General features: G+C 42.3%; 1 protein-coding gene across 13 annotated transcripts in view; it reads left to right on the top strand.

The window, feature by feature from the left end:
* Positions 1-2,309: 2,309 nt before the first annotated feature.
* Positions 2,310-24,543, top strand: part of fam184ab (family with sequence similarity 184 member Ab) — a 172,494-nt gene continuing 150,260 nt past the window's right edge. For 4 of the 13 annotated variants that reach the window (XM_072555904.1, XM_072555906.1, XM_072555909.1 and 1 more), the window contains exon 1: positions 2,312-2,967. In XM_072555904.1, the coding sequence (XP_072412005.1) occupies positions 2,821-2,967 (147 nt within the window). In that variant the 5' untranslated portion in view covers positions 2,312-2,820. Of the gene's footprint in view, positions 2,968-24,543 lie in introns of all 13 variants that reach the window. The other 9 variants (XM_072555907.1, XM_072555902.1, XM_072555910.1 and 6 more) reach the window with 5 other exon arrangements.

Below are 24,543 nucleotides of genomic sequence, written 5' to 3'. Positions count from 1 at the left end.
CCCCCCCAGTGCACAGACTCCAACTGCACTCTTCCCCCCCCAGTGCACAGACTCCAACTGCACTCTTCCCCCCCAGTGCACAGACTCCAACTGCACTCTTCCCCCCCAGTGCACAGACTCCAACTGCACTCTTCCCCCCAGTGCACCGACTCCAACTGCACTCTTCCCCCCCAGTGCACAGACTCCAACTGCACTCTTCCCCCCAGTGCACCGACTCCAACTGCACTCTTCCCCCCAAGTGCACCGACTCCAGCTGCACTCTTCCCCCCCAGTGCACAGACTCCAACTGCACTCTTCCCCCCCAGTGCACAGACTCCAACTGCACTCTTCCCCCCCCAGTGCACAGACTCCAACTGCACTCTTCCCCCCCCAGTGCACAGACTCCAACTGCACTCTTCCCCCTCCAGTTCACTGACACCAACTGCATCTTCCCCTCCCCCCCCCCAAGTGCACCGACTCCAGCAGCACTCTTTCCCCCCCCCAGGTGCAACTCCAGCTGCACTCTTTCCCCCCCAGTGCACAGACTCCAACTGCACTCTTTCCCCCCCAGTGCACAGACTCCAACTGCACTCTTCCCCCCAGTGCACAGACTCCAACTGCACACTTACCCCTCCAGTTCACTGACACCAACTGCATCTTCCCCTCCCCCCCCCAAGTGCACCGACTCCAGCAGCACTCTTTCCCCCCCCCAGGTGCAACTCCAGCTGCACTCTTTCCCCCCCAGTGCACCGACTCCAGCTGCACTGTTCCACCCCTCAGTGCACCGACTCCAGCTGCACTGTTCCACCCCTCAGTGCACCGACTCCAACTGCACTCTTCCCCCAATAGACCAACTCCATTCAACCCCCCCACCCCTCAATGCACCAACACCAAGTACAGTCTGCTCAGCCCTCAATGCACCAACACCAAGTACAGTCTGCTCAGCCCTCAATGCACCAACACCAAGTACAGTCTGCTCAGCCCTCAATGCACCAACACCAAGTACAGTCTGCTCAGCCCTCAATGCACCAACACCAAGTACAGTCTGCTCAGCCCTCAATGCACCAACACCAAGTACAGTCTGCTCAGCCCTCAATGCACCAACACCAAGTACAGTCTGCTCAGCCCTCAATGCACCAACACCAACTATACTCCTCACCCCTCAATGCACCAACACCAACTATACTCCTCACCCCTCAATGCACCAACACCAACTATACTCCTCACCCCTCAATGCACCAACACCAACTATACTCCTCACCCCTCAATGCACCAACACCAACTATACTCCTCACCCCTCAATGCATCAACACCAACTATACTTCCACACCCCTCAATGCACCAACACCAACTATATTTCCACACCCCTCAATGTACCAACACCAACTCTACTCCTCCACCCCCATGCACTGATTCCAACTTTACTCCTGCACCCCTCAATGCACCAACACCAACTATACTTTGCTCACCCCTCAATGCACCAACTATACTCCCCCACCCCCTCAATGCACCAACACCAACTCTACTCCTCCACCCCCATGCACTGATTCCAACTTTACTCCCGCACCCCTCAATGCACCAACACCAATTATACTCTGCTCACCCATCATTGCACCAACACCAACTATATTCTGCTCACTGCTCAATGTACCAACACCAACTATACTCTGGTCACCCGTCAATGCACCACCATCTATACTTTCCCACCTCTCAATGCACCAACACCAACTATACTCCCACACCCCTCAATGCACCAACACCAACACCAACTATACTCTGCTCGCCCCCAACGCACCAACACTAACTATATTCTGCTCACTCCTCAATGCACCAACACCAACTAAACTCTGCTCATCCCTCAATGCACCAGTACCAATGAGACACCTGCACCCCTCAATGCACCAACACCAACTCTACTCCCCCACCCCTCGATGCACCAACACCAACACTACACACCCACCCCTCGATGCACCAACACCAACTATACTCTGCTCACCCATCAACACACCAACACCAAGTATACTCTGCTCAACCCTCAATGCACCAACACCAACTATACTTGCTGACCACTCGATGCACCAACATCAACTCTAGTCTTCCATTCCCATGCACCGATTCCAATTTTACTCCCCCACCCCTCAATGCACTGATACCAACTCTACTCTTCCACCCCTCAAAACACCAACACCAACTGTACTCACTCACCCCTTGTTCCACCAACACCAACTATACTCTGCTCACCAACACCAACTATACTCTGCTCACCAACACCAACTATACTCCCCCACCCCCAATGCACTGATTCTAACTATACGCTCCTCCCCACCAAACGCGCCGATTCCAACTGCGCTCCTTGAGTGAAGTCTGGGTCGGGGTAGGTACCGGAAGTGACGGCCATGTAAACGGTCGGTGCGCTCCATGGTAACAGCACGAGCGCTCGCGCGTGTGTCGGGGGGAAGAAACGACGACAACAACAACAACAACATTGTCAGCGGCGGCTCAGGTACCGGCCTCGGCCTCGGCCTGTCGGGCTCCGGGAGGCGGCAGCGCAGCATGATCACGCCGATGATGTGCAGTCTCTGCCGCCCGTAGATCAATGGCGAGGGCACCGTCCCCGGGAGCTCCGGCTCCGAGTCACCAGCTGCAGCGGGCCGCTCCGCTCCTTCTGCCCGGTTAGTGCCCTTCTGGCCGGCCCGGGGAAAGGGCGGTGAGGTGAGGAGAGGAGAGGAGAGTCCCCCCACCACACCCACACCCACACCCGGCCGGCTGTGTTTCCAGGCGGCCGGTCCACTCGTGTCTCTCCGTTCGGTCGGTCGGTCATTGCGGGGCTGGAAGCGGAAGATGGCGACCGGAGTCAGCTGGCAGCAACATTACGGCGGAGGCGCCGGTAAAGCGGGCCCGGCGGGCGGCCATGCCGGAGCAACTGCCCCCCTGTACAACCAGGAGCTGCACCTGAAGATGAGCAAAAAGATTGCGCAGCTCACCAAGGTGATGGGCCGGGGGAGGGGGGAAGGGGGAGGAATCAACCCCAAAAACATCATTATTTCGCCCATTTCTCTCTATTCAGCAACACTGCCTTGTCCCACAGAACAATTACACAGCAACATGTGTTAATGTGATTTCTTAAACCTCGGCGGCATGCTCCCAATTCAAGGCCCCCCCGACCACCGCAACGTTTATATTTGCATCACGATAAGCAGACTAAAACACTTGTTAACTTATGAACTAAAAAAGAAACTCGCCTATTGAGGATTGGAACTTTCCAATCTGAGTAACAATCGATTTACAATTGTTATTTACAATTGTCACCTTCAACATTAACTTTTGACGTAGGTTTGATTTGGGAGTTATAGTCAGAACGCAATTCTATACTGGTCAGAATTTGTTTCAAATTGGATATCAGCGGAATAACTTCTATAAAGCATTGTTCACTGACGTGGTGATTCGTCTATACTAGTTAGTAGGAAGAACTTACAGACTTTACAATAATTCAATTCTGATCTATTTATAATTAACAGAATTAGGTGTACAAGTTAAGAGCAAATTACTGTAGAATGCTAGAATCTGAACTGAAAAATGCTGGAGATAACAGAGAGTCAGGCAGCATCCATGGAGAGAAAGCAAACTAAAGTTTCCAGTCTAAACGATTCTTATCAAAGCTTGCTTTTTCTCCATAGATGTTGCCTGACCCTCTGTGATCTCCTAATTTTTTTTACCAGGAAGTAGAGTGGCCATGCTAAATTGCCCATAGTGTCCCAGGGATGTGCAGCCAGGTGGATTAGCCATGGGAAATGCAGATGATATGCTCATTGGAGGGTTGGTGTTGACTCAATGGGCCAAATAGCCTGTATCCATAAAGATTTTATGAATTAGCAGAGTTCATCTTGCCTCAATTTTTAGATGCCAATTTCAACTTAAATTTAGAAAAGTTTATGTAAAATAATCATTGAACTAAAAGTAAACTGAATAGAGCCTGAAACTTTTTTACATTTATATTTTAACTTCATTTAAACTTATTTTTCAAAAAATATCAGTCATTTGAATTTTTTTATTTACGGAGGTTTGAACTGCACAATACTAATACAGTTTTAAAGTATAATCAGTTTATGAATTTCTTTTGCTATCAGTTATACACAAAATTGAAACATTTTACTTTAATATCTATCAGTAATTTTGTTAGAAATTACACTGGAGAAACCAAAGTTTGAAATGCTAGGCTAATCTAAAAGATTCTTTCTGCTGATTACAGAACGGTATTGATATCATACAATTGTCTCTGAAAAATAACATTTTATGTGAGAAAATATTTTGGACTTTAGTTTTTAGTTGAAAGTTTCTGTGCAGAGAAGTATCTAAAACAGAAGAATTGGCTTTAAAATTGACTTGTGCTCCTCTAATGCTGTGCATAAGGCAATGTTAGAATATGTTTTTTAACTTATTGTGTGAAAGTCAAATAATTGAACAAGCTGAAAATTGCTAATATAGACTATGATTGTTAGGTTTAAATGGATATTTTTAACTGCTTCAGAATGCTACTTTATAATTGTCAAGAGAGGAAGCAACAGATATGTGGGTTAAGATAGCATGGTCATTTGCTGTCCTTAAGTGGATGTAAAGACTTGCTGTTAAGTTCATTAGAAGCTGTGGATTTATATCTCTTTCATTTTACACGTTCATTTTAGAAGAGAAGAAAACTTTGCTGACCTTGTCATTGCAGAAGGTAGAAGTTGCGAGTTTGTGAAATGCTATCATGTATTAGATATAGACAACTGGGATGAAATTAATCTCTTGAAGAGTATAAAGACTATAGGAGCATTCTTAAAGGGGAAATCAGGAGGGCAAAAAATTGATATGAGATAACCTTATCTGCCAAGCCTAAGGATAATTCAAAGAGATTCTACAAGTGCGTTAAGAGTGAAAAAGCAATTAGAGAGAGAAGAGGGCCCTTTAAAGATCAACAAGGTTGTCTATGTGTTGAAACTCAGTGATTGAGAGAGATACAAAATGAATATTTCACATTAGTTTTTACTGTGGAGAAAGAAATGGAGGCTACAGAACCTGGAAATAAATATTGATGTTTTGAAAACAGTTCACAGTACAGAACAGGAAGTGCTGGAGATCTTAGAAAACACAAAAGTGAATAAATCTCTGGAACCCGATCAGGTATGTCCCAGGACATTGTGGGAAATTAGGAAGAGATTCTGGGACCCCTAGCAGAAATATTTATATCATCTATAACCACAAGTGAGGTGCTGGAGCACTGGAGGTTGGCTAATGTTGTGCCTTTATTTAAGAAAGGGTTTTAAGGGAATTATAGACCTGTGAGCCTGACGTTCATGGTGGGTGAGTTGATGGAGGTGATTCTAAAAGATAGGATTACTTGGATTTGGAGAAGCAAGGACTGATTAGGAATGGTCAGCGTAGTTTTATGCAAGGGAAATTGTGTTTCACAAAATTGAATGAGTTTTATGAAGAAGTAACCAAAAAGATTGATAAGGGCAGAGTGGCAGACGTTGTTGACATGGACTTTAGTAAAGTCCATGGGTGGGTGGGTGGCACGGTGGCACAGTGGTTAGCACTGCTGCCTCACAGCGCCAGAGACCCGGGTTCAATTCCCGCCTCAGGCGACTGACTGTGTTGAGTTTGCACGTTCTCCCCGTGTCTGCGTGGGTTTCCTCCGGGTGCTCCGGTTTCCTCCCACAGTCCAAAGATGTGCAGGTCAGGTGAATTGGCCATGCTAAATTGCCCGTAGTGTTGGGGTAGGGGTATGGGTGGGTTACGCTTCGGTGGGGCGGTGTGGACTTGTTGGGCCGAAGGGCCTGTTTCCACACTGTAAGTAATCTAATCTAATCTAATCTAAAGCCTTTGACAAGATTCTGTATGGTAAACTAATTAGTAAAGTTAGGGCACATGGGATTCAGGGAGACCTTGCCAAATGGATTCAAAATAGCCTTTGTGACAGAAGACAAATGATGGTGGTGGAGGGTTATTCTTCAGACTGGAAGCCTGTGACCAGCATTGTTCTACAGGGATCCACTTTTGTTTGTCATTTATATAACCAATTTGGATGAGAATATAGGAGACATAAATTTGTGATGAAACCAAAATTGGTGGTATATAGTGGACAGTGAAGAAGGTTATCTAAGTTTACAAGAGATCTTGATCAATTGGGTCAGTGGGCTGAGGAGTGGCAAATGGAGTTTAATTTGAATAAATGTGAAGTATTGCATTTTGGTAAAACAAACAAGAACAGGACTTAAGCAATTAATAGTAGCATACTCGGTAGTGTTGTAGAACAGACACACTTAGGGGTTCACATACATAATTCTTTGAAATTTGTGTCACAGGTAGATAGGGTGGTTAAAAAGGTGTTTGGCATGCTTGTGTTCATTGCTCAGACCTTTGAGTATAGGAGCTGGGATGTCATATTGAGGTTGTACAGGACGTTGGTGAGGCCTCTTCAGGAGTGCTGTGTGCAGTTCTGGTCACCCTGCTATTGGAAGGATATTATTAAACTGGAGAGGGTTCAGAAAAGATTTATCGGGATGTTGTTGGGAATAGAGGGTTTGAATTATTTAAATAGGCTAGGACTTTTTCACTGGGACATAAAAGGTTGAGGGGCGATCTTCAAGGTTGCTAAAATTACAAGGGGCACAGATAAAATGAATAGCGAGTGCCTTTTCCTTAGGTTGGGGGAGTTCAATCCTAGGGGGAGTATTTTTAAGATGAGAAGAGAAATTTTTAAAAAAAGGATATGAAGGGCAACATTTTTTTTATTCACTTTGTGTGTGGAATGAACTGCCAGAGAAAGTGATGGATGATGCATAGTTCCGTTCAAAGTTATTTTACAAATTGCTGTACAGCCCATTTTGTATTATATCCTTTAAGTGTAAACTTTGATTTTTATTTGTGGCTTATTCAATCTGCCAGGTTAGTTTTTCAAATGAAAGCCTAAAATGTTGAATCATCATAGAAAATAATGGAATATCCCAGGGATAAATTAACCAATTTGCAAATGTACCGGTGGTAGGGAGTAGTGTTATTTTTACTCAAAATGTGAGTTTTCTGTGGGGCATTATGTCAAATGCATTAGAATTACAAGTAAGTATAGTTTATGTAACAACAAACTTCAGTTATGTGATCTTTCATCATGACTAAATATTTAATTGATGCAGGTTGACCTATTTTGTAACTGTTTCAGCATTAATTAACCACAACTTCTTCGGTTTGTTAAGATATCTGAAAAGACTGAACTCTGGGGGGATAAAATCTTTCCCACCAATTGATGGTAATAACTGAAGGATTTTGTGGTATTCTAACAAAGTTGATACAGACTAAATATTACTTAACAGGCAATTAATATAGCAAGTGAAAGAAATGGCACCCAATACAGCAACTGAAATGTGCCTTATGAAATATTTTTACATTGTCATGTTTCTGACAGATGCGTAGCATTAAAGATTGAGTTCCCAGTCTTCCAACAACCTCACTGTTCCCTGCCTCACTGGATTATTCTTCCTGTTCATACCAAAATTATTCTTTTATATTCTTTCACCAGGATGGCCCACCTCACTCTTTGTTCCTTCGATCTTCAAACATTCTGCTGGTTTTGTTCACTTCTTTTCAAACAAGAAATGAGCTTTTACAAGCATTCATATTAGTTTTTAACACAACAAACAGTTAATCATGCTCTTCACAGTTATAGTTGCTTTGTTCTCTGTCTTAAAAGCAGTTGTTCCTTTTCTGTGCCAATTTATACAGCGTCTTTGGTTTGCAATAGATTTAGAATTTGTTTCTAACCCCATGACATTTAGCTCATATCAGTCTGCTCCAGGCACAGTTTGACTATAATCACCATCCCCCTCTCACGAACATTCTGTTTCACTTTAAATTAAAATTTTAAAATGTAAAGTCCTATGTTTGGCGAGTTTATGATGTGTGCAGAAGTTATTGTGTTTGGAAATCTTTTATTGTGTAAAATTGATTTTCTTGCTTATCAATATAAATTGAGCACTTTTTTCTTAAAATATTTTTTTAAGAATCTAAATTTAACTCAAAAACCAGAAAAGGTTTGCTTTGGATCATAGTTTTATATAGCTGGTTAATTTAAAGGGTGAGATTTCCTGAAACATTTTATATAATTTATTATTTTCCTAGATTTAATTTCAGTCAAATTCTTGCACTTTTAAGAAAGTGTTTAGTCTTCAAATGTAATTAACTTTAAGGTTGGACTAAGTCTTGACAATAATCTTTAGTCATGATATTGTTTATTTCTTATGTAACTAATTTAGACTTCTTCAAAGTTAACAGCGATAATATGATCAAGCTAGCATTGATTGTTTTGTTTTGCAGAAAATTGCTAATGTCTATATATTATATATACACTCAAGCCCTTTTTATCAACATGCATTAGATTGGACTTTGTGATATTTACAAATATTTAATACTTCTTTCTGCTTTTTAACAAGGTTAGTTAATTTAATCTTGTAGGCTATTTTGTGGATGTTAAGGTTCTCATGAAAAAGGAGTAGGTGTAGGCTATTGGGCCCATTGAACCTCTTGCACCATTCAATATGATTATGGTTGATCTGATTATGACCTTAAATCCACTTTCCTGCCTGCTGTCTATGATGCTTTGTCCTCTTAATGATCAAAAATCTGCCTAACTCAGCCTTGAATACATTCAGTCTCCATTAATCTCTATGGAAGGAAATTCCTCCATATTGCCATCTTAAGTGAAAAACCCTTATTTTTAAACTGTGCTGTCTAAATTTGTCAAGTGCCAGGCTTCAAGGAATTCTCTGGCATGTCTCTGTTTTGCCTGTGCTAGGATTGTTACATCATTCTTTTTGAATACATGGTGTTGGTGATTTTTCTGGGCTCTGCATAATTCCTCTGCTGCAGTGTGTGTTGGCTCGTTGAAATAATGTTCTGACGCAGCTTCGTTGTGAATGTTGGGATGGTTGCTTCTGTAGTTCTTGAACATCCACAAACGAAGCTGCATCAGAACATTATTTCAATGAGCCAACACACACTGCAGCACAGAGGAACTACGCAGAGCAGAGGAAAATCACCTATACCGTGTATTCAAAAAGAAAGGGTACCCAATGAACACAGTCTGCCGATTTCTCAGCAACAAACCCAAACAAGCAGACAAAACACATCCAGAAGTCCTAGCCACACTCTCCCCTACATCAAACACATCTCGGAAATGATTGCCAGACTACTCCGACCCTTTGGCATCATGGTAGCCCACCAACACACTAAAACAGCATCAAATGAACTTGAAAGACCCTATATAGACAACAAGCAAAACTTTTGTCATTTACAAAATACCCTGCAAGAACTGTAACAAACACTACATTGGATAAACAGGCAGAAAACCAGTCACCAAGATACATGAACACCAACTAGCCATAAAACGACATGACTTTCTCTCACTAGTGTCCTTACGTACAGATAAGGAAGGACAACACTTCGACTGGGACAACACATCCATTTTAGGACAAGCCAAACAGAGACATGCACGAGAATTCCTAGAAGCATGACATTCCAACCGGAACTCTTATCAACAAACACATTGAGTTAGACCCTATCTACCACCCCATAAGAAAAAAAACAGGAAATGACATCACCAACCCAAACATATAAATAGAAAGCAGGAATCATGTACAGTGCTTCGCCAGGAACCCACTGAAGATGTTACCTAGTAGGGTGACAAAATGTCCGGAAATGAACCTTCCACCTCAGCAAGCAAACCTACATCCAGAACCTCAACCTGAACTACAAATCATCTCAAAACTCATGAAGTGAAAGTCTGTAAGAAACTAGATATGGTAGATGAATACCATTGACTCTAACAATAGTTAGTTATTATCCAGTACATTCAATTTGGAAAAAGGAAACCTATTATTTTGTCCATGTATGATTTTGCTTGATCAAAGGTAATCTAGCATTTTGCTGATTTTTGTCCAAGTGTGGGCAATTGTGTTAGGTGGTAACTAGTATGCTGTCCCAATGAGAATGCACCAGCTCACACTGAGAGGCAAGTGCGGGTGAATATCTCATTCTGTCATGTGGCTCAACATTGGTTATTCAGGAAAATCATCTTATTGTGGAGTCTGTATGCAGAGAAATGGCACGTCAGTGGGGTTGAACTTAAGGGCTTTCAGAAGCTAACCCCTTTTCCCCAAGGTGTCTCTTACCAAATATCTGCTGTTAGGAAACTCACCACATTTCTTGCCAGCAGGGGACACAGGTGATTAAGGTGATGGTAAATTGTGTTCAGTTGGTCATTAATTGATCATTTTGAGCCTTAATTACTTGTGAGAAAGCTGCCCCTGGAGCTTCTCACTGAGTACTTTAATTTCAGAGGTGGCAAGGAGGGGGTGAGTTTTTCTCCAGGACCAACTTTCCTAATGAACTAGGAGTACTATTGCTGTTAATCCAGAGACTCTGGTAATCTTCTTGGGACCTGGGTTCAAATTCTGCCATGGCAAATGGTGAAATTTGAATTAAGTAAACCTGGAATAGAGAATCTAATGATAACCAAAATACATGTATAGTCTGTCAGAAAAAAAACTCTGTCAGCCGTATATAATGCTTATATTTGAATGACTAAACATTTTGGTAGACATGCCTTATAAATAGTCTTTTATAGTGAGCGAATGCAATGTGCTACACCGATTATTTTAATCTTTAAGATGTAGTAGCATACAATGTGTTTATATTATATTAATACCATTGTATTAATCATTTGCAGAAAGGGAAATAAATTGTTGGGTAATATTTGACAGTTGATAATAGCTAGTATAAATAATCAAGTAGCTCACCGAGTATGAATTGCATTACCGTTGATGTCCAGTGGCTCAATTTCCTCAAACCTTTTTATTTATCGTGTGCTAATTCATCTGGAATGCTTGCTATTGCCAGTGAAATGGAAATTGAGTATTGATATTTGAATTTAATGCAACCTACCTACATGACTGTGAAGGTATTTTCTTGCAAAAGACACATGCATCACCAAAATCTGTTAATTTTAAAACATTCTATAGACATTGCATGGCACAAAGAAAATTGTGCTTATATTTTCAAATGAGCACTAAGAATATAAAATTACTTGCGTTTTCCTTCACAGTAATAATTTATACTGTTACTCAGATGAATTTTAGAGTCTAGCTCTGATTGAGATGCTTCATTTAATAGTGGATTGTGTGTAAGTCCACTTGGTACAGTAATATCTTTGTTTCTGTAGCCCTTTTTGTGATCCTCTCTTTCTGGGTTTGATATATGCCCATGTTCCATTTTCCACGCAGCAGTCAATGTAAATGATACCTTCCCATCACATGCTCTAAAACATGTTGAATTCCATGGTCTAAAAAAATTGCCCATTTTCTTGGACCCTCCCTTCACTGTTAAAAGAATTACTCACCATTCTACTCAACCTCTTGATCCCTTAACCACCCTAAATCATGTCATTATTGACATCCCACAAAGGATTTCCATCTTACATTTTCCTCATCTTCTTTCTGACTTCCCTCAGTTGTTTTTCACCTCCTATCCTCCAGTCCTTTCCATTATCACCTTTCTCATTTGTCTTTGTCTTTGTCTCTCTTGCCAGTATGCTTTCTCTTTCCTCCCCCACCCTTAAATCCACGAATATCCTCCCCTTCCTTGTTCACTTATTTTCTTCAACTATTCATTTATTCCTCGTATCCTCTAACCTTGCTTGACAAGATTACTGCACTTTATGTACAGTGCTATAAGAAATTGAATCGTGCTTAATTGTAATGCTGTGAAGTGTCAAACATACAGTTTAATTATCCTTAAATAGATGTGCACAAAGGTCATATAAATATGGTAAGCAGCTACTTATGGGAGGTCATTAAAAGTCGATTAAATGGCAGCAAATTGAAACTGCCTCGGATTATTTTAAGACTGAAGAATATGTCTGTTTTAATTAATACCAAAATGAGCTAGTCTTATAGCTGACCTGCAGAAAAAGAAAAAAATACTGATGTACCAAAAGAACAGTGCTAGTTGCAATGCTGAAAAATCTATGAGAGGGACTCAGTCGATAAGTTATTTTTCCCCATCATCTTTGTATGGTATATTACATATATTATTATGGTATTGGGACTCCATTATAGTTTGAAACAATTGCATTCATGAAACATGATTTTATTATGGAAAGAAAGAACAACAATTATATAGTGCTTTTCAAATCCTCAATGTCCTAAAGTCCTTTACAGCTAATTATTCTTGAATGAAGTCAGTGTAGCAAACACAGCTGCCACTTCTTTCTGTTTGATTTTGGAATGAGGGTGTTGCTGGTTAGGTCAGCATTTATTACTCATCATTAATGGCCCAGAGTACAGTTAAGAATCAACAACATTGCTGTGAACCTGGAGTTGCATGTATGCCAAACTAGGTATGAATGTCAGATTCCCTTGCCTAAAATACATTAGTGAATCAGATGGCTTTTATGAAATCGACAGTTGTTATGTGGTCATGATTATTTTGGGTTTTATTCTGGGTTTTTATTGAATTCAAACTTCGCCATCTTCCAAGTGTGATTTGAACTCATGTTCTTAGAACATTAGGCTGTGTTTCTGGATTACTGAAGAAGTGAGATTACTACTTCACACAGTAAGGTAACTTCTCAGTGCTATTTAAAAATTTTCATCAGATCTTTTGCATTCTTATTATAGTTACTGCATTAATCAGTATTGCAGAAAATAACTCGAAATTGAATAACAAAAGGAGACCGTAACAAAGCAATTTTTCCCTTTTTGTCTGGAGTTTCCTAATGAATCAATTACACTGCACTAGTTTCAGGGGATTATTACCTTGTGGGAAAACTGGAGAGATATTGTAAATGCAATAGGTTATATTTTCTTGAATTCAAAGTGTTAAATTTTGATTTACTGATTTTTCTGTCCCCCGATGCAGATTCACTTTAATAATTGACCTACAAATAACAGAGCTAAGACAAAAAATGCAGGTTTGCACAGATCACAGCACGACAGCCAATTATCCAACTATTGTCACTTATATCTCACACAAAGTACTAAATTTGATTACTCAAGTCTCACGCAGTAGTGTATTACTCCATGTTAAGAAGTTGTTATATGCTACAATATAAAAAAAATTATTCGATTACTAAAGATAATCTCCGTTCTTAAGGAGGACTTTTAGAACGTTGCATTGTTATGAAGGATGAATACCATATACTGTTTAACCTATATTTTAAAATATTTTCCAATGGTAAGTGAGGCACTTTGACCTGTGTTATGACTAGGTGGGAAAGGATTGAGTTGGATCCTCTTGGTTTAACTCTTTTTGTCGGGTATAACTAAGGTTCAAGTTTTTCCTTAGCACGGATTATACTTCATTCCAATTCAAATGCAGTTAACTCTTTCTTCTATAAGCAAAAATGTACCAATCACAAGGTTTGTTTGGGGTAGAAAGCGAATTTATGATGTAAAGTTTATTGCCCTGTGAAACTTGAGAAAAATAATAAAGACCCAATGTCAAAAGTTAATGCCTTCATTCAGTCACTTTGGTGATCAGGCAGTCACATGTACTCAAAAAGGATTGTGTCAAATGCAGGCAGAATAAAATAATAGAGTTTACACTCCTTTGGTTGTCTGCAGATTTGACCTATGTCCAAGGTTTGTTAGCTGGTTTTTGTTTTGGATGTGGTCAACAGTAAGTATTATTTTAAAGGTCTCAGCTCCCTAATGCTTGTTAGACTGGTTTCTTGGATACTTCTTCTTTGTGATTGTTTCTGTGAAAATTGGGCTGGTTTCTTTCAAGGGGGGGAGAGAAATTAACCCAGCAAAAATCTGTCAGAAGCTCTTTGAACCACTTTTAACATACTACATACAATATACTCCAATCGATGCTTTCAGTAGTTGTCTATGATGGTATTGGTGTTAATTTGAAGATGGTGGTATTATCATATGTCTGTTGCCCTTGTACTTTCAGATGGAAGTGGTTACAGGTATGATAAGTGCTGTCTAAGGAGCTTTGGTGAATCTTTTCAGTGCATCTTGTCAATACTATGGACTCTGTTAGTGACTGACGGCAGTGGAAGTTGTATACAAGGTGCCAACCAAGTAGACTGCCTTGTCCTGAATGGTGTCAAGCTTCGATTGTTATGGAGATGGTTGGAGCTGAAATGACTGACCTCCACAACTGTCTTCCTATATGCCAAGTATTAATCCAACCAGTGGAGAGTTTTCCCTTGAATCCCATTGACTCCAGTTTTGTCAGATCTCCAAAATTCCACACTCAGTTTAATGCAACCATGATGTCAAAGGCAGTCACTGTCATCTCACCTCTGGAATTCAGCTCTTTTGTCTGTGTTTGGATCAAGGCTGTAATGAATACAAGGATGAGTGGCTCTGGTAGAATCCAAATTAAGCCTGAATAACCAGCAACACAAACTGAGCTTCACTAAGTAGGTTATTGCTTAGCAAATGCTACGTCATAGATTTTGTTGATAGCACTTTCCATCACTTTATTGATGATCAAGAGTACTGATGTGGCAGTAAAGGACTGGATTGGAGTTTTCTGCTTTTTGTGTACAGGACATGCCTACACAATTTTCCACATTTTTGGATGGATGCCGGTGTTATAGCTCAAGGGAGAATCCAGTTATCTCTCTGACATTAAATAACATGACCATCATTGAATACCCCACTGTGGACATCTTGGGTTTGTGATTATCTTGAAATTTAAGCAAACCAGCCATATAATACTATAGCTACTAGACCAACTCAGAGCCTGGAAATTCTGTGGTAATTTTGCTCCTGATTCCCCTAAACCAGGCAATGAGCAAGGAGCTGGAAAAGCACAGCAGATCAGGCAGCATCGAAGGAGCAGGAGAATCGATGTTTCGGGCATGAGCCTTTCTTCAGGAATGAGGAAAGTGTGCCAAGCAGGCTAAGATAAAAGGTAGGGAGGAGGGACTTGGGGGAGGTGCGTTGGAAATGCGATAGATGGAAGGAGGTTAAGGTGAGGGTGATAGGCCAGAGTGGGGGTGGGGGCGGAGGGGTCAGGAAGAAGATTGCAGGTTAGGAAGGTGGTGCTGAGTTTGAGGGTTGGGACTGAGGCAAGGTTGGGGGAGGGGAAATGAGGAAACTGGAGAAATCTGCATTCATCCCTTGTGGTTGGAGGGTTCCTAGGCGGAAGATGAGGCGCTCTTCCTCCAGGGGTCGTGTTGCTATGGTCTGGCGATGGAGGAGTCCAAGGACCTGCATGTCCTGGGTGGAGTGGAAGGGGGAGTTGAAGTGTTGAGCCACAGGGTGGTTGGGTTGGTTGGTTGGTCCAGGTGTCCCAGAGGTGTTCTCTGAAATGATCCGCAAGTAGGCGGCCTGTCTCCCCAATATTGAGGAGGCCACATCGGGTGCAGCGGATGCAATAAATGATGTGTGTGGAGGTGCAGGTGAATTTGTGGCGGATATGGAAGGATCCCTTGGGGCCTTGGAGAGAAGTAAGGGGGGAGGTGTGGGCGCAAGTTTTGCATTTCTTCCAGTTGCAGGGGAAGGTGCCGGGAGTGGAGGTTTGGTTGGTGGGGGGGTGTGGACCTGACGAGGGAGTCACGGAGGGAGTGGTCTTTTCGGAACGCTGATAGGGGAGGGGAGGGAAATATATCCTTGGTGGTGGGGTCCTTTTGGAGGTGGCGGAAATGACGACGGATGATATGATGTATATGGAGGTTGGTGGGGTGGTAGGTGAGGACCAGTGAGGTTCTGTCCTGGTGGCGATTGGAGGGGCGGGGCGGAGGAGCGGGATGTGGAGGAGATGCGGTGGAGGGCATCATCGATCACGTCTGGGGGGAAATTGCGGTCTTTGAAGAAGGAGGCTATCTGGGTTGTACGGTATTGGAACTGGTCGTCCTGGGAGCAGATGCGGCGGAGTCGAAGGAATTGGGAATATGGGATGGCATTTTTACAGGGGGCAGGGTGGGAGGAGGTGTAGTCTAGGAAGCCGTGGGAGTCGGTCGGTTTATAGTAAATGTCTGTGTTGATTCGGTCATCCGAGATAGAAATGGAGAGGTCTAGGAAGGGGAGGGAGGAGTCTGAGACAGTCCAGGTAAATTTGAGGTCGGGGTGGAAGGTGTTGGTAAAGTGGATGAACTGTTCAACCTCTTCGTGGGAGCACGAGGCAGCGCTGATACAGTTATCGATGTAGCGGAGGAAAAGATGGGTGTTGATGCCAGTGTAGCTGTGGAAGATGGACTGTTCCACATATCCTACGAAGAGGCAGGCATAGCTGGAGCCCATGCGGGTGCCCATGGCTACTCCTTTAGTTTGGAGAAAGTGGGAGGATTGGAAAGAGAAGTTGTTCAGGGGGAGGACCAGTTCAGTCAGTCGAAGGAGGGTGTCAGTGGAAGTGTACTGGTTGGTATGGCGGGAAAGGAAGAAGCGGAGGGCTTTGAGTCCTTCGTGATGGGGAATGGAGGTGTACAGGGACTGGATGTCCATGGTGAAGATAAGGCGTTGGGGACCGGGGAAGCAAAAATCATGGAGGAGGTGGAGGACGTGGGTGGTGTCCCGAACGTAGATGGGGAGTTCTTGGACTAGGAGCACAAGTTAGAGTTGTGATGGAATATTTTCCATTTGCCTGGATGAGTTTAGCTCCAACAGCATTCTCAAGTCTCGATGCTACACAGAGCAAAATGTCCTATACATGATTTGCACTTCAGCCATGACCTTGAACAATTAATCCCTCACTACTAGTATTGCATAGCTGAATGTGCACCATCTATAAAATGCAACGTAGCACTCTGTCCAACTACCAGCCTCTTGTGAAGGTAGTGCCCTTTTCTCTGGACCTGGAGATCTGACATCAAGTCCCACCTGCTCCAGTGGTATGTAGTAACATCTCTGAACGGATTGATTAGAAAATATCTCTACTATCGAGAAGAATAAGATGGGTTGGGAATATCTGCAAGTTCTATTTCACATTGTAAGTTGTCCTGACTATGATCATAGAATCCCCACAGTGTGGAAAGAAGCCATTTGGCCCATCGAGTCTGCGCTTTTAACAGCATCCCACTCAGATCAAATTCTGATCCTATCCCCGTAACCCCGCATTTACCATGGCTAATCCACTTAGCTTGCACACCATGGGGCGATTTAGTCTGTCCAATCCACCTAACTTACACATCTTTGGACTGAAAGGAGAAACCAGAGCACCCAGAGGAAACTAGACCAGACGTAGGGAGAACATGCAAATTGCACATAGACTGTTGCCAAAGGCTTGAATTGAACCTGGGTCTCTGGTGTTATGAGGCTGGAGTGCTAAACACTTAGCTGCTGCGCTGCCCCAATATGTTGCTCTTTCATCACTAACACTGAAACTCTCTCCTTAATAGCATTTTGGGTGAACATACTGTAGCAGTTCATATTCTCCACCTTCAAATGTGTTTAGGGATGGGAAATGGATATTGGCCTTTCCACTGAAATAACAAACCCATGAACGAACCAGCAAGAGGAGTGAGTTTCTAATTGAATTCCTTTCTTGCAAGGAATATTCATGTTTTAAATCTCTGCATGGTTGGTTGAGATTAAGTGGCAGTTGGAGTTCTGCACTAATTCCAATTCTTATTAGGTGATTCTTTAAGATACAGTTCAGGATTTTGCGAAGAATGTCTGTCCAAGTCAGATAGCCACCCTAATCTATTTTATCTATGAGATAATAATCTGAAAGGGTAATCAACACAGGTCTTCCTTAGACACACAGATCCATACTTCCATCCTGACAGTTCTTTAGTAATGCAGAACTGTCTGAGGAAGGCAAACCACTCCCCCTTTTCACAGCAGTCTAGCGCTTCAGAGAACATCTCCGGATACCCGCACCAATCACCCCACTATCCCCGGCTAAACATTTAAACTCCCCCTCCCACTCTGCCAAGGACATGCAGGTCATGGGCCTCCTCCATTGCCACTCCCTTACCATCCAACACATACAGGAAGAACGCCTCACCTTCCGCCTCAGGACCTTTAACCCCAGGGCATCAATGTGGACTTCACCAGTTTCCTGTTTTCCCTCCCCCACCTTGCCCCAGTTCCAGCCTTCCAGCTCAGCACTGTCCCATCTGTCAATCTTCCTTCCCACCTATCCGCTCCACCCTCCTCTCCAACCTATCACCTTCACCCCCACCTCCATCCACCTATTGCACCTTCCCCCCAGCCCCACACCCCTCCCATTTATCTCTCCACTCCCGAGGCTCCCAGCCTCCCAGCCTCATTCCTGATGAAGGGCTTTTGCCCAAAACGTCAATTTTCTTGCTCCTCGGATGCTACCTGACCACCTGCGCTTTTCCGGCACGACTCTAATCTTGACTCTGATCTCCAGCATCTGCAGTACTCATTTTCGCCTAGATTCTTTGACAGTTGCCATTAAACTGTAAGTGCGTAAGGTAATCGTGATGTTCGGGTGCTGAGAAGGTCAGTTGGCAGCTAGGTGGAGGGTGAGGGTACCAGGTAAGCAGGTACAAGGTGGGTAGCATGTCAAGTGGTAGGATGTCAACTGTAGAGGGGAAAGGGTATGAGGGGTAGGATGCCATATTAGTAGTGGGTAAGATTCATGATCAGATAGAGATTGGATGCCAGATGTGTAAGAAGCGGATAGGGTGTAAGGTGACAAAGGATGCAGTGTTTAGGGTGGTTCATGTCCCAGTTTGACCCCAGTGCGATCTTTATTCAGCTTCTGTGCTAAATTAAGAGAGGTACAGAGGAAAGCTGCACCTCCACTGTGCCCCATCAAACAACCTAGGACAGGGACAACAAAAGATTAGAGGTACACTGAAGCCCCCTCTACACTGACCCCATCAAACAATCCCAGGGCATGGACTGTGTGAAGTGGGCTTTACTGTGTAATCTTTTCAACTAGAAGTTCCCTCTACAGTTAAAACTGACCAGGAAATTATAGACCAGTTAGTCTGACCTCAGTGGTGGGAAAGATGCTGGAGTCTATTATAAAGGATGAAATTACGGCATCTCTGGATAATAGTAACAGGATAGGACAGAGTCAGCATGGATTTATGAAGGGGAAATCATGCTTGACTAATCTTCTTGAATTTTTTGAGGATGTAACTCGGAAGATGGACGAGGGAGATCCAGTGGATGTAGTGTACCTGGACTTTCAGAAAGCTTTTGATAAAGTCCCACACAAGAGGTTAGTGATTAAAATTAGGGCGCACGGGATTGGGGGCAAAGTACTAGATTGGATAGAGAATTGGTTGGCTAATAGGAAACAAAGGGTAGTGATTAACGGCTCCATTTCAGAATGGCAGGCAGTGACCAGTGGGGTACCGCAGGGATCCGTGCTGGGACCGCAGCTTTTTACAATATATCTAAATGATAAAGAAGATGGTATCAGCAATAACATTAGCAAATTTGCTGATGATGCAAAGCTGGGTGGTAGGGTGAAATGTGATGAGGATGTTAGGAGATTACAGGGTGACCTGGACAAGTTAGGTGAGTGGGCAGATGTATGGCAGATGCAGTTTAATGTGGATAAATGTCTGGTTATCCACTTTGGTGGCAAGAACAGGAAGGCAGATTACTACCTCAATGGTATCAAATTAGGTAAAGGGGCTGTTCAGAGAGATCTGGGTGTTCTTGTCCACCAGTCAATGAAGGCAAGCATGCAGGTACAGCAGGTCGTGAAGAAGGCTAATAGCATGCTGGCCTTCATAACAAGAGGAATTGAGTATAGAAGCAAAGAGGTTCTTCTGCAGCTGTACAGGGCCCTGGTGAGACCACACCTGGAGTACTGTGTACAGTTCTGGTCTCCAAATTTGAGGAAAGACATTCTGGCTATTGAGGGAGTGCAGCGTAGGTTCACGAGGTCAATTCCTGGAATGGCAGGATTGCCTTACACGGAAAGACTGAAGCGACTGGGCTTGTATACCCTTGAGTTTAGAAGACTGAGAGGGGATCTGATTGAAACGTATAGGATTATGAAAGGACTGGACACTCTGGCAGGAGGAAACATATTTCCGCTGATGGGGGAGTGCCGAACCAGAGGACACAACTTAAAAATACGGGGTAGACCATTTAGGACAGAGATGAGGAGAAACTACTTCACCCAGAGAGTGGTGGCTGTGTGGAATGCTCTGCCCCAGAGGGCAGTGGAGGCCCAGTCTCTGGATTCATTTAAGAAAGAATTGGATAGAGCTCTTAAAGATAGTGGAGTCAAGGGTTATGGAGATAAGGCTGGAACAGGATACTGATTGGGAATGATCAGCCATGATCATATTGAATGGCAGTGCAGGCTCGAAGGGCTGAATGGCCTACTCCTGCATCTATTGTCTATTATCTATTGACTGTGTCCCCATCAAGCACTTCTAGACAGGGACAGTATGGGATTAAATATAGAGTAAAGATCTTTCCATTCTTGTAAATAGAAAGTCAAAAAATAATTAAGCAGCCTCTGCTGGGAATAAGTAAGTTTTTGACTGTGTCTTAAAAAGTAGCTTTTCAGATGTTACACTCCTCAAGAAAATTATCACACCAGGAGTTGTATGTTTGCCTATACCCACTGAATATAATTTTGCTGAAGACTATCAAACTTCAAAGTAACTGTACTACACTCTTAATGAGACATTGGAGTAAAGAATATAAAGGGGAGGTTTGTTTGGACCTTGGGAAGGATGAGGAAACAGCTATGATGGAACTCCTTACTTTTAAACTTGGCACTTTAAAATGAGTCATGGGATGTGGGCAACACTATGGTAAGACCTTTTGCTGTCCATCTCTTAAGAAAATTACAAATAATTTATGTTGCTGTGGGTCAAGAACCTGATGGAATGGCCAGCTCTAGAATGATGGCAAATTTCCTTATTTAAAGGACATGAGTAAGACAGGTGTTTATGACAATCAATGATCGTTGCATAGCATCACTGACAGTGGCTTTCAATTCCAGATATAACAAATTTAATTTTATTTAAATTTCCGATTTAAACTCACATAAGCAGAGCATTAGCCTGAGTAACTGGGTTACTGATTCACTGAAATTATGACATAATCGCATCCTTAATTGCTACGATTTAGAATTTTACATTCCGCATTCTTTTCTGGTTTAGCAGCACTAACTGCTCATGTAAATGAGCTTGATGTACCCTTATGTTTTGAAGTGTTCTTTCATCTTTCCAAATCTTGGCTCTTGTTCTCATCGTTGACGAACCAAGAACCCTTACCACCTATGACTGTTAATGTCCAGTATTTGGATGAGGTTGATGTAGTTTATATAGATTTCGGCAAGGCCTTTGACAAGGTCCCACGTGGAACATTGACAAAGAATGTACAAGCTGATTGAATGTAACTTGATAAGATGGATGCAAAATTGGTTTACTGATAGGCGACAGAGGGCTGTTTGTGAGACTAGAACTTGTGCAGTGGAGTACCACAAGGAGCTTCTAAGATGTCATTAGTCCTTGTTGGTGCAGTTAATTCCCTGATCAAAATTGTGACACATCCTCCTCTTCTGCCCCTTTCCTGTCTCACGTGAAGATGCCAAAACCTGAAATACTGAACTGAGAATCCTCCCTTCTCTCAGCCATGCAATAATAATTAAATCATTCCCATGTTTTTGTGTCCTTTACTCATCTACCTTGTTCATCAGATTCCTTGCATTAAAATAAGCATCCAACCTTACCAAACTCTGTTGCTCCTAAACTGGTCTATAATTTCTATGCCTCTGACTCCTTTGTAGCCTCTTCTAATCTTCATTGTTCATTCCTCCCTTGCTGACCTATCTGTCTGGACCATTCCCATTCCAGTTCAGCTGCAATCCATCCACCTTGAACAGGTCCCATCAGTCCCAAAAGCATCCCCGATGTCCCAGAAATCTGAAGACCTCCCTCTTATACAATCGCTTCAGCCACAGGTCTGTTTGGACTAACCTCCTGTTTCTGTATTCACTAGCACATGAAACTGGAAGTAATTCAGACATTACCAATTTTTAAGTCCTGATCTTTAATTTACTCCCTAACTTACTAAATTCTGCTTGCAGGACCCTCATCCTTTTTCCTCATCTGTCATTTGTACCAAATTGTCTGTTTGTCTTCCCCTTCAGAATGCCCCGCAACCCTTCAGAGATGCTTCATCCTGGCAGCAGGGAGGCAACATACCATCCTGGGGTTTCTTTTGTAGCTGCAGAAACACTTGTCTGTTCCCCTTACAGGTGTATCCTTCTCAAAAGCCTTGCCATTCTTCTTTCCTTTTATATGTCTGACCCACCCAAAATATCTGTTCAATTCATCCACAATTTATTTATTTCCATTATAAATTCTGCAGATCCATTCTCCAGGGAATCAGCACTCACGTCACTTGATCTTTTTTTTCAAATAGATACAGGTATCCTCGCTTTACGCCACTTCACGTTTACGAAAGACCTACATTAGTGCCTGTTTTCGCTAACCGAAAGAAATACAAAGAGGGTTTTCGATTTTATGAAAAAAAATTGCTTCTTCACTTTATGCCATTTAGGCTTACAAAAGGTTTCAAAGGAACACTCTACTTCTAGATAAAGAGGGAAACCTGTAGAGAAACTCTTAGTGTTTGGCATTTCTGGCTAGCTTTCTCTCTTTCCCAAAGTCACCCCCTTTTTTCTTAAGTCACTTTTTATTGTTTATGTTCTGACCAATCTGCTGACCTCTCAGTGCTCTCATGTTCTTCAAATTGATACCATTTCTTGGTAGCTCTCATGGTAAATAGCTGTTGTCTTTTCCACCTCTGGTGAAACTCAATGTGACCTCTTCCCATAAAACTAAAAGACTTGAGCAGAAGTAGAACATTTCGAGCATATGCTCAGCAATGTCTACATCTTATGACAAAGTAAGTTTGAAAAAAATACAGGGGACATTGTTTCAAAATAAGTAGTCTCCCACTTAAGATTGAGAGGAGGAGGAATTTCTTCTGAGGTCTGTTAAATATTTGGACTTTGGAGGTGACTGACAAGGGTCTTCTGAAAGTCAAGCTCATATATCTGACTTAAATGCAGCATGAATGAAATAATAGACAGGGCAGCCAATCAAACCTGGAAAGCGTTTAAGTAGTCTGGGATTAATGCCAGACCTGATAATCGTCAACTCTATTTTCCTGCCTTTTCTCATTAATCCTTGATTCCCTTACTGATTTAAAAAATCACCAGTTTCAGCCTTCAATATCCTTAACAGCCCAGCCTTAATAGCCCTCTATGGGAAGGAGTCATAGAGTCTGTGCCCTCTTAGAGAAGAAATTTTTCCTCTGTTCTACCCAGGTGACTCCTTATTATGCTGTTTGGTCCTAGATTCTCCCACACACAAGGAAACAATCTCTTCACATCTACCGTGTCAAGTCTTTTAATAATCTTGTATATTTCAAAAAGGTTGCTTCTCATCCTTTTAAATGCCAGTGAGTATAGGCCAACCCTACTCAAACTTTGCTCATAAGACAATCCGTCCATATCTGGAATCAGTCAACTAAATCTTCTCTAGATTGCCTCCAATGCTGGCATATTCCCTTAGATAAGGAGCCCAAAACTGTTCACACGATTTCAGGTGAGGTCTAACTCGTATCTCATATAGCATGGGATTCCTATTTGTATACTCTATTCCCTTTGAAATAAAGGCCAAAATTCAATTTGCCTTCTGTATTACCTACTCAACTTGCATAAATCTTAGAAAGCTAGCATACATGAGGGCACTCCAATCCCTCTGTGTTATAGATTGATAGTTTTTCTCCGCTTAAATAATATTCAGCTCCTGTGTTCTTCCTGCAAAATTTCATGATCTCATATGTTCCATCTGCCAAATTTTTGCACACTCACTTAAACTGTCTATATCCCTTTATAGATTCTTCATGTCTTATTTGCCAATTGCCTTGCCACCTATTTTTGGGTCATCTGTAAACTTGGCTACGGTACATTCTTTTTCCTCATCCAAGTTATTAATACACATTGTAAATTGTTGTGGCACTCCACCAGTTACATGTTGCCGTCCTGAAAATGCCCCTCTTAGCCAAACGTGTTTCTTCTGTTAGTTAGCCATTCCCCTATCCATGCTAATATACTACTTAGGTTACTTCATAAGATGAGAGCCCAACATACAGTGCCTTATCAAACATTTTCTGGAAATCCAGATTTGTGACATTCATTGCTTCCCCTTTATCTGTCCTCCTTATTATTTCTCCAAGAATTCTAATTTGTCAGACTTGAAGCCATGCTGATTGTGCTTAATTTTGTTTTTTTAAAAACTCTCCTAAACCTCTGGCTTATTACCAATATTTGTCACATGAAATGTATTTCTTTCAGTTTAATGCTATCCTTAACTTCCCTGGTTAACCGTGGTTGGCTTTTCCTCTTCCGAGAATAGTTTTTTGTCACTGGGGTATCTTAGAGTCAGAACACATTTATAGCAAGAAAAAAATGCCCTTCAGCCCAAGGTGTCCACATCAGTCATGAAGTATCTATTTGAATCCCATTTTCCAGCACCTGATGCTTCGCCCTGTATGCTATTGTGTTTCATGTGCTCATCTAGTTACTACTTAAATGTCTTGAGAGTTC

The sequence above is a fragment of the Chiloscyllium punctatum genome, chromosome 3 (assembly GCF_047496795.1).
Source record: "Chiloscyllium punctatum isolate Juve2018m chromosome 3, sChiPun1.3, whole genome shotgun sequence".
NCBI classification, from domain to species: domain Eukaryota; kingdom Metazoa; phylum Chordata; class Chondrichthyes; order Orectolobiformes; family Hemiscylliidae; genus Chiloscyllium; species Chiloscyllium punctatum.
This window is presented reverse-complemented; position numbering and strand designations above follow the sequence as displayed.